Source organism: Panthera pardus, unplaced genomic scaffold (genome assembly GCF_024362965.1).
Source record: "Panthera pardus isolate Hobbes unplaced genomic scaffold, ASM2436296v1 HiC_scaffold_16, whole genome shotgun sequence".
NCBI classification, from domain to species: Eukaryota; Metazoa; Chordata; class Mammalia; order Carnivora; family Felidae; genus Panthera; species Panthera pardus.
In genome coordinates this window covers 565,830-576,660 of record NW_026526721.1, presented here as the reverse complement: position 1 = coordinate 576,660, position 10,831 = coordinate 565,830, and the positions used below count along the sequence as shown (strand labels likewise).

Genomic DNA, 10,831 nt, shown 5'->3' with positions numbered 1-10,831 from the left:
TGCAGCAAACCCTCTGGCCTGAGTTACCAGCCCCTCACAGCTGTCAACCCTGGACTCATCCAAGGGAGGGGGTCAGCCTCGTGTGACCTCGTGACCCCACATCAGAGGAGACAGGTGAAGGTGCTCCTGCACTCCATGCTGAGGCAGAGCCTGAGGCTATCCAGCGTCCTCTGCCCCAGTACCACCAGCCCTGCCTCCGAGCCAGGGCTTCATTGTAGACCTGCTTCCACCACAGGCTCTCATCAGCGGTGTTCACTAATCTCAAATCCCCAAAGCTGAGACCCCGCCCGCGAGGAGGTCACCAGGGACACAGGGACAGCGTAGGGCTGTGAAAACATTCGTGCAAATCGAGGTCGGTGGTGGGCCTCGAGCTCTTCAGACCTCCTCAGCATACCTGGGGCCAGTCGCCATTGGGGAGCTGTTTTCTAAGCAGACACCGGACTCCCTTCTCCAGGGCCTCTATGCAGGGATGCCTGGGGGGAAGAGGAGGCACTGAGTGCACCTGCCACCACTCTCTGGGGGAAGCGCCTCTGGCTACAGCCCAACCTGCACCCGCACCCTTGCGCTACTGGCACGAGGCAGATGGGAAATCCTGCGTGGTGACTGAACTGGCGCTGACACACACAAGGAACCAGAACCCACCACGAGAGTTAGCACGCTGCAGGCTACCACTGCACGTTTTCTACCCAGAATCCCAGAAAAATGCAAAAGGCAGCCAATGTGGAGGTGAGCAGGCCAGGTGGGCAGCCCCACACATGTGGCTGGCTGATGGCCCCGCCTGCCCCAGACCTGCCCCAGGGCCCTGCCACAAGACGCTGCTCTTTTGGACAGAATGAGGTGAAACCTCATGGCTGTCCGGCCCACTGGTCCTCAGGACCCTCTGAGGGCCGCACACGCCACATGTGCTAATCTTCACTCATCGTGGAAAGGGATGACACCCCAGGACTGAGGGTGCAGGACTGAGCTTGGCTGTGGTAGGCAGATTGGGGGTTGGTCCCTGAGCCCCCTTCCCTAGAGGTCCCCCCCACAGACTGCTGCTCCTGCTCACACTGACCTGGCCTAATTTTGAGGGAGTTTTAGGAAGATTCCCCAAACGGCCTCAAAACCAACAAGACCGCACAGGCTGGGACACTACGCATGTCTGTGTGCACATATGCACACGTGCACACACGTGCATGTGTCTGTGCTTACACACACACACGGAGGCAGGAGGGCCCAAAGACAGCAACTGCAGGGACTTGCCTCACCCTACGCTGTTGACACAGGCCTCTTGTCTCCCTTGTCACTTTGGGTGGTCTTCTAAAAGGCAAGCCTCTCTGCAGGAAGCCCCGTGTTTGGCCAAATATATGCCCTCGTCCTGCAGGCCTCACCTCCTCCCACGCCTGCTCACAGATCAGCCACCCACACCCCACTCCTCCCAACCCCACTACTTGGGGATGGGTCTCGCAGCCCCCACCTGACGGCCATGAGCCCCATCAAGGCCCAGGATGTGTTGTGGATCTGGGACGTGGCACTCTGTATGTAACGCCGCTGCTCGCAGGACTCAAAGTCTTCCCCCCAGCCCCCATCCACCATCTGCTGGGATAGCAGGAAGTCACAGGCCTGGGAGACCGCCGCACACACAGCCCTGTAGAGACCAGCAAGACAGGAGATGCTGTCACTCCAGGGAGGTCCCAGGCCCGATGGCCCACTGGCCAGGCCTCCCCAGGGGTAAGGGGAGGAGAATGGTGGGGGGGAGGGAGGCAGTCTGCACCCCAGTCCCACCCACTATGTGAAGTGAAGGGCACAGAGACACCTGCCTCCTAGGTAGGCTGGGAAGATAAACTGAAAAGCTCTCTGGCTGCAGATGCCGCACAGGTATGACCATCCCGAAACACCACAAAACAGAGCTGGGTGAGGTGGCTGGAGACAGCTCAGATCTGAGCCGCCTCCCTTCTCTCAGCCCAGCCCAGAGGGTATCCCACTGGGCGTGGGGGCCACGCAAGCCCAAGGTGCCCCTCCACACACAAGTCAGAAACTTCCCAGAGCAGTGTCTTTACTAGAAAGGGTGCTGTTGGCTCATGAGCTTAGAAAAATACAAAATATTTCAAAGGAAAAGACACCCCCAACAGAATGTCCTGCTGAAAAGAGCCTCACTCCAGCAGGGACAAATGCCCATACTCACCCGCTGCTGTAAGTCTGCCCCATGCAGGCGAAAGCTTCCAGCCCAAACCAGGTGCCGTAGGTGAAGCAAACTCCCCAGGAGCTGGAGGGGAGACAGAGGAGGACCTCAGCCTTGCAGTCTCATTCAGAAGGGTGTGTAAAACAACAGGAATTCTGCCGGACTTTGGGAACACCCTCCATCACGGAATCAAGGAAGCTGGGGTGATTTGCAAGAAACCCATCCACATAGCCTTCAGCAAGCAACTGACTAGTGCCCCCAGGCTGTCAGGCCAAGAAAAACACACCTGCCACCCCCAGCCCTCACAAGATGGCTCCAGCTGCTGCCGCCACAAAGCAGTGTAAGAACTGATGCACACCCAGAGGAAGGAGTAATCACAGACACAACAAACCAGGCACCAGGCCACCGAGCCCTTCCAACACACTTGGCCAAACCGCTTTAACAGTGAGCTGAGCAAGCACCGCCAGGGTGAGGCCAAGTGTTCAAAACTGAACAAGGCCCACCAGAAATCTGTTGCTGGCAGCTCACTCCCGGAGCACACGACTGAGCATCACAGGAGCACAGAAGAGCAGAGCCCTCCCATCCCACGCGCACAACCGGGAGCTCACTTACCCTTCCCAGGAGCCGTCAGCCCGCTGCTTCTGCCGACAGAACTCCAGGCCCTGCTCAAGCGTCTCCCTGGAACACAGAAGGATGGCTAACCAACAGAGCAATCCACCCGCCCTGAGTTCACCCGTCCCACGGCCTCAGAAGAATGAGCAAGGTCTCCCTTACAAAAATAGGTAAAAATAAGCCAACAGTTGAGAGAAGAAATGCAAAGGTCAGAGAAGAAGGGATGAGAGGGCAGAGGAGGGAGAAGCAAACTGACAGTGAAAAGAAATGCAGGAGGGAAGTAAAATGTCAGCAATGAACCCGTATTACAAGCAGCTACAGATACAGACAAACTCTGTTTCACCGCAATAATGTCACTGACACGAGTTTCAGTAAATATACAGAATGAAATTTTAAAAAGAAATGAAAAATTAGAAAATAATAGATTTTGAGGGCAGAGATCCATCCTAAGTCTAACTGGTACTTTAGGAGAATAACTGGTTCCCTGAAAAGGCCAGAGTGAAGATACAAATACACCCTCCAAGGTGACCCCTGTGACCTTCACCAACAGGTACCCACACCCATGTCATCCCATCCCTTGGGCGTGGGCAGCACCTAAGACTTGTTTCCAAACAACAAATTGCAGCAAAGCTGATGGGACATCACTTCCGTGACTCGGGCACAGGGAAGTCTAGCTTCTGTCTCGCAAGCAGACTCCCTGGCCCTTCCCAGCTTCATGAGACACCACAGAGGTGCCCAGATGGCAAGAAACTGAGGGTGGCTCCAGACAACAGTCAGAGAAGAAATGAGACCCTGAGGCTGACATTTTGCAAGGAATGGAAACCTGCCAGCAACTACATGAATGCCACAAGACCCTCCCTTAGCCGCTGCTCAGATGAGATCCCAGTCCTGGCCGGCATACTAGCTGCAACCCCATGGAACCTGCAGCAGAGCACCTGGTTAGGCTGTGCCTAGGTTCCCAACCCACAGAAACTGTGAGGCAACAGACATGTGCTGTTTGAAGCCACCAAGTCTTAGTAATGTTGTGACTCAGCAAGAGATAACAAAGGATGAAGGCACAAATAAATAATACTAGCAACCAAAGAGTGATGTGACCACAAGTATAGTGGAAACTAAAAGGTTAAGAGAAAATAAGAAAACTTTCGGCAGCATATGGGAAAACTCAGAACGCACAAACTACTGGAAAAGTAGCTTCTCAAAACCACCTCAAGCAGAGAGGGAGCCTGGATGGTTCTACAACTACTAAAGACAAGAGTCACTTTGCCCAGAAAAAGAAGTCCAGGCCTAAAAGTTTAAAAGGTAAGTTCTACTAACTCACCAACAATGATCATTCTAATGTTACACAAACTCTTTCAGGAAACACAGGAGGAAGGAACACCCCTTGTTATTCTGCAAATCCAACAGACCATATAAAAGTGATGTAGCAAAGCACAATTTTCAGGCTATTGATTAATGAACAGATGCAAAATTCAAATCTAAATATTAAGAAACTGAATACAGCATAGATATATGCCAATACTAAGTTGGATATATGCAATACTAAGTTGGCATAAAACCCCTCCAGAAACAGAGGGATTTTAACACTAGGAAGATCTATAGTAATCATCTATGACATTAACATATAAAAGAGATTATATTTATCATCCTTACAGAGATAGAAAAATTATTTCCTAAAATATAACACCCATTCACAACAGAGGGAAAAAACAACTTAACAAAGTAGCATTAAAAAGAACTTTGTCGGGGCGCCTGGGTGGCTCAGTCGGTTGGGCGTCCGACTTCGGGTCAGGTCATGATCTCGCGGTCCATGAGTTCGAGCCCCGCATCGGGCTCTGTGCTAACAGCTCAGAGCCTGAAGCCTGTTTCAGATTCTGTGTCTCCCTCTCTCTCTGACCTTCTCCCACTCATGCTCTGTCTCTCTATGTCTCAAAAATGAATAAACGTTAAAAAAAATTAAAAAAAAAAAAAAAAAAAAAAAGAACTTTGTCAGGAGCACCTGGGTAGCTCACTTGGTTAAGCATTGCACTTCAGCTCAGGTCATTATCTCATGGTTCATGAGTTGGAGCCCCACATCGGGCTCTGTGATCACAGCTCAGAGCCTAGAACCTGCTTTGGATTCTGTGTCTCCTCTCTCTCTGCCCCTCCCCCGCTTGCGCTCATGCTCTCTCTCTCTCTCTCTCTCTCTGCCCCAAAAACAAACATTTTAAAAACAAATCAAAAGGGACACCTGGGTAGCTCAGTCAGTTAAGCATCCGACTTTGGCTCAGGTCATGATCTCACGGTTTGTGAGTTCAAGCCCCACGTCGGCCTGTGTTGACAGCTCAGAGCCTGAAGCCTGCTTTGGGTTCTATGTCTCCCCCTCTCTCTGCCTCTCCTCTGCTTGAAGTCAGTCTCTCTCTCAAAAATAAACATAAAAAAATTTTTTTTTAATTACAAAAAAAGAACTTTGTTAACCTGAAAAGGGGTAATTAACAAAAACCTACAGCAAAAATCATTCTAAATGGAGAAATATTGGAAGCAGTCCCCTTTAACATCAGGAAATACTACAAAGATGCCACTACTGCCACTTCTGCTATGCAGGCTTAGCCAAGGCAGTAAGACAAAGAAAAATATATCATTTGCAAGTGATAGGACGGTCTAGGGAGAAGACTCAAAAGAAGCCAAAATTAATTAGAATATAAAGAGTTGCCCAGATGGATTCACTGGTGATTTCTACTAAACATTTAAGGAAAGAATTATACAAAGTGTCTACAGTGTTCTCCAGAGAACAGACACAGAGGGAACACTGCCTGATTCATTCTATGAGGACAGCATCACCTGAATACCAAAAGCGAAGACATCACAAGAAAGGGAAACTATAGAACATTATCTCCCAGCAGCACAGACACAAAAATCCTCAAGAGTATTAGCAAATCAAATACAAGAACATGAAAGAATTATATACCACAAACGATATCCCAGGTACATAAAGCTGATTCCACATTCAAAAATCAACTAATATACTCTATTAAATCAACTAGGCTAACCCAGACCCAGTCACAAAAATATATTACAGGATTCCACTTACATGAGGTAAGAAAAGACAGAAAACAGAATGTGGACTGCCAGGGAATGGGGGCAGCAGAGATGAGGAAATAAAGCTAACAGGTACAGGGGCACCTGGGTGGCTCAGATGGTCAAGCGTTGACTTTGGCTCGGGTCATGAACTCGCGGTTCATGAGTTCAAGCCCCACATCAGTCTCTGTGCTGACAGCTCGGAGCCTGAAGCCTGCCTTGGATTTTGTGTTTCCCTCTCTGCCCCTCCCCCACTCGCACTCTGTCTCTCTCTCTCTCTCAAAAATAAACATTAAAAAAATAATTTAAGGGGCGCCTGGGTGGCTCAGTCAGTTGAGTGTCCGACTTTGGCTCAGGTCATGATCTCACGGTTTGTGAGTTTGAGCCCCACATCAGCCTCTGTGCTGACAGCTCGGAGCCTGAAGCTTGCTTCAGATTCTGTGTCTCCCTCTCTTTCTGTCCCTTCCCTTCTTGGGCTCTGTCTTCTCTCCTTCAAAAATAAATAAACATTAAAAAAATAATTTAAAAAAGACAAAAATAAAAATGATTAAGGTGATAAATTTCACATTAGGTATATTTTAACACAATAAAAAAAAGAAAAAGTCAACAGCATAAGAACCCATGACTCCACGTTAATAAACAAACAGGGGAAAAGCAAACAGTAGAACACCAACTAACACATATGGAAAAAATGACAGTTTTGTAGCCATCATATAAATAATGATTCAGGCAAAAATCATCATCAGATGATAAAACTAACAGGTAGAAGTTTGATGAGAAACAGGTCACTTACATAATCTAACACTTTCTCCCACAAGAAAAAAACAGTAACTTCACAGTGGAGAAAACAAGTGGTCATCACCTTAATCACAGGGTCCATGTTGACGTGCGCATCCTGGTGGCATGCACTAAGAAGTCCCCATCACTTTTGTAATCTTCCTGACATAAATGCGTAATTTCATAACCTGAATCTAATCATGGGGAAACACCAGAAAAACACATGTTGAGGATATTCTACAAAAACTTGTCACGAGCCTTAAGAATGTCAGTCGTCAACCCCAAGGAGACACTAAAGGATTGTTCCAGGGGGAGACTAACAGCTGGCAGCTCAGTTCAGTGACCCTGGGTTAAATCATGAGGGAAGATTTTGCTATAAAAGCAACTTGGGCAATTTAAATGAATTCTGTAGATTAAACAATAGGATTATATCGACATTAATATTATATAGTGTTAATGCTGTGACTTGTATTTCCATAAGAGAATATCCTTGTTAAGAAAGGCTAAAGCATTGGGGCATCTGGGTGCCTCAGTCGGTTAAGCATCTGACTCTTGATGGTGATTCAAGTCATGATCTCACAGTTCTGAGATCAAGCCCCACGTCTTGCTCTTCACCCTGCTTGGGATTCTCTCTCTCTCTCTCTCTCTCTCTCTCTCTCTGCGCCCCTCCCCCACTCTCTCTCTCTCTCAAAAATAAATAAACTTAAAAAAAAATTTTTTTAAAGAAATGCTAAAGATTTTAGGGATTAAGGCACATCGCATTTGCAATTTACCCTAAAATGATTTTGGAAAAAATATACGTTGAAGGAACACAATGAAGCAAATGTGAAATGTTAACAGCTGAAGAATCTTGGTAAAAGATAAAGAGGAAAGCTTTGTACTACTAGTATAATTTTCCTGTAAGCTTGAAATTAAGAGAATTTCAAGTCAAGGTAGTAAAAATGGAATGTTCCATATGTGTAGCGTCACAGTACCTGGCTACCTCAAACTATATCTCTAAAACTACCCCAGATAAATTTAAAATTTTAATATAATAAATTAATACATTTATTTAAATGCTTCTGTTCAAACTGGCAAGAGATAAAAATGGTCTAGAGCTTTAACACAGTTAACAACAGTCACTCTGTGCTTCCCGAACTGTTGCCCCCACCCATCCCACTATTCCCCTTGGGTCGGGGAGTCCAGGCCGACAGGGGAAGTGACTGGGACCAGGACAACACTACCAGGAAAGGGCAAGGGTGGAGGAGGGGGGGATCTCCCCACACAGGCTGACCCTAAAATCATGTGGATCTAGGGGAAAATAATGGTTCTGGATGAAGATTTAGCAAGAGGACACTAATTAAGGTTAAAATGGGGAAAAGCTGAAAAATGACAATGAAAATTTAGAAATACCCAAGACACTACTGGGCCACTAAAACAATGAAATGCCTACAACCATCACAACTCCTGCAGGAGGAGAACGGGACTTCCTGACATGGAAAGTCATCCCCTGCTCTCAGACTCCTCGCCAGCACCAACTGAGCCTGCCCTATAGGACCCATGGAAACGTGGAGATCAAACAGTCCTCACAGATTCCTCCCAGCAATGATGAGCTGCTTGCTTCTGCATTCTCCAAGATTCCTCCAAAGGGCACACTTTACTTTTTTTTTTTTTTGAATACTTCCTAAAAAGATGATCCATTAAAAAAGGTTAATTACATGAGAGTGTCACTGAGGACAAGCTGTACCCGGAGGAAGGGACCAGAGATCACCCTTCAGCGCAGTGCATGGCTCGTGGACCCCCAGGCCCAGGTGACAAAATCACGACGAGACAGAGGTGACAATATCATGACTAGACAGACACAGCAACCCCCCAGCAGCTGTACCACCTGTCAGGACAGAAGAAAACCAGCAAATCACAACTGGAAAATCCTCCATTTTTTTTGGAAATGAAGCCTCATACTCCTGAACAACTCCTGGCCAGAGAAGAACTCACAACAGAAATAATTTTAACCGAATGATACACCAAGACTTACTGTATCTTAAGTGCACATTTAAAAAGCCTGAAAATCATTTTAGTATCCATCTAAGTTAGAAAAAGAAAGTAGAAAGAAAATAATAAAGAGCAAAAATTGGTGAAACCAAAAACAAACATCAAAAACATAAACATAGCTAGACAGAATCAAAGACTAAAGATGGTTTCTGTGAAAAGACTGGTGAGATTGATAAGCTGCTGGTGGAGAAGAGGTCCAAGGTGCCAACATCAGGAAGGAAATGAGGCTATCAGTGGCAAGGGAGCTGTTGAGCACCGTGGGCAAGCTCTGTGCTGATCCACAGAAAATGGAGCCAAACAGGAAAATCCCCAAAACTGATAGAAACACAAACAAAAGGAAATCTGTACAGTTCTATAACAAGTAAAGAAACTGAACCTGTAAATAAAAATTTAACCCTTTCCGTCAGAGGGAACTCAGATATAGCACAAACCTCACAAACTCTTCCAGAAAATCTAAAAAGAAAATATACTTTCCAACTCCTCTTACAAGTCCTGCGTTACCTTCTTGGGAGAGCCTGACAAAGACATTGAAGGGAAAGAGCAGACTGGTTTCTCTATAACCACAGTGGTAAAAATCCTTTCAAAAGTACTTTTCTAACTAGATCCAGCGATATCCAAAAAAGAAAGCACACCACGACCAAACTTGAGTCTATACCAGGTTTGCTGTGAAGCATGAAACAAGGAGATCACACTGGATGAAGGGTTATCTACAAAAGTGAATGAACGTATCCCACAACACAGAGTCCACTCCTACGTGTCCTCAAGAAAGGGGTACCCTGGGCAAGTACAGAGTGTTCCCAGTGGGATAATTCACAGGAACCCACTGAAAGGCTCCCAAGGATCCAAGACAAACCAATGGATAAACAAAGTGTGGCATCTGCGCCAAACAGAAATGCCGCCAGCAAAGAGGGTGGGCTGCTGCTCCGCAACCACCAGCCTGGGCCTCACCGAGCACCAAGCCGAGTGAAAGAAGCCAGACCCACGAGTCTGGCTGTGGGACTGATTCCCCAATTGCAGGATCAGAGCAGCCCGAGAACCAGGAGGGCAGCTTCTGGTTACATCTATGTGCCCACTTGGTGATAATTCATTAGGCACCACACATAGGAGATCTGTACACCTCTCTGCATATGTGTCAGACGTCAACAGGACAGGCGTATTTAAAAACTACCGTTTATGGGGACACAGGTGGAGTTGGGGGTACAGATCTTTCTGACCTTCATTAAGAGATGTGAAAAGTAACTCATTTTTGCATTACAGCTCTGCCACTCTGAGCCCTCAATACACATATTTGATATAGAACTGACTTCAGAACATGGATTCCACTTTTACGCAGATTTTTCTCGATAAATATCATACTGTACTGTAAATATATTTCCTCTTATTATTTTAATGTTTTCTTTTCTTTAGCTTACTTTATTACAGTATATATAACACATAACCTACAAAATACATGTTAATCAACTACTTATGTTATCAGTAAGGTTTCTAGTCAACACAAGACTATGAGTAAAGTTTTTGGGTAATCAAAAGTTGTATGCAAATTTATGGGGCGCCTGGGTGGTTCTATCAGTCGACTGAGCATCCAAATTCAGCTCAGGTCATGATCTTCAGGGTCGTGAGTTCGAGCCCCACATCAGGCTCTGTTGCTGACAGCATGGAGCCTCGAGACTGCCTTGGATTCATTCTGTGTCTCCCTCTCTGCCCCTCCCCTGCTTGCTTGCTCTCTGCCTCTCTCAAAAATAAACATTAAAAAAAATTTCTTTTTCAAATTTTTTTAATATTTACTAATTTTAGAGAGACAGAGACAGAGCGTGAGCAGGAAGGGGCAGAGACAGAGGGAGACACAGAATCCAAAGTAGGCTCCAGGCTCTGAGCTGTCAGCACAGAGCTGACTCGGGATTCGAATCCACGAACACTGAGATCATGACCTGAGCCAAAGTCGGACACTTAACCAACTGAGCCACCCAGGCGCCCTCCAAGCCCCCCCCAAAAAAAATTTTTTTTTTAAGTTACACACAGATTTACAACTGCACAGGGGTTTGGCACCCCTAACTCCAAAGTTGTTCAGTTCAAGGGTCAACTGTACTTTAGGGCATACAACTAGACTCAGGAACACTGGAAATCCCTTCTGTTATTAAGTGAGTTTTAATCCACAGAGTCCCCTTCCTGCAGTGAGCCACCCACCCCAGCAACAAC

The 10,831-nt window shown here is 46.7% G+C and overlaps 1 protein-coding gene across 4 annotated transcripts in view; it reads right to left on the bottom strand.

The window, feature by feature from the left end:
• The window catches only part of LSS (lanosterol synthase), a 43,274-nt gene that overhangs the window by 14,025 nt on the left and 18,418 nt on the right, over positions 1-10,831 (bottom strand). For all 4 annotated transcript variants that reach the window (XM_019434691.2, XM_019434690.2, XM_019434688.2 and 1 more), the window contains 4 exons: positions 2,774-2,839; positions 2,165-2,245; positions 1,457-1,627; positions 395-473 (listed from right to left, as the gene is read on the bottom strand). In XM_019434691.2, coding sequence (XP_019290236.2) covers positions 395-473; positions 1,457-1,627; positions 2,165-2,245; positions 2,774-2,839 — 397 coding nt within the window. The remainder of the gene's footprint in view (positions 1-394; positions 474-1,456; positions 1,628-2,164; positions 2,246-2,773; positions 2,840-10,831) is intronic.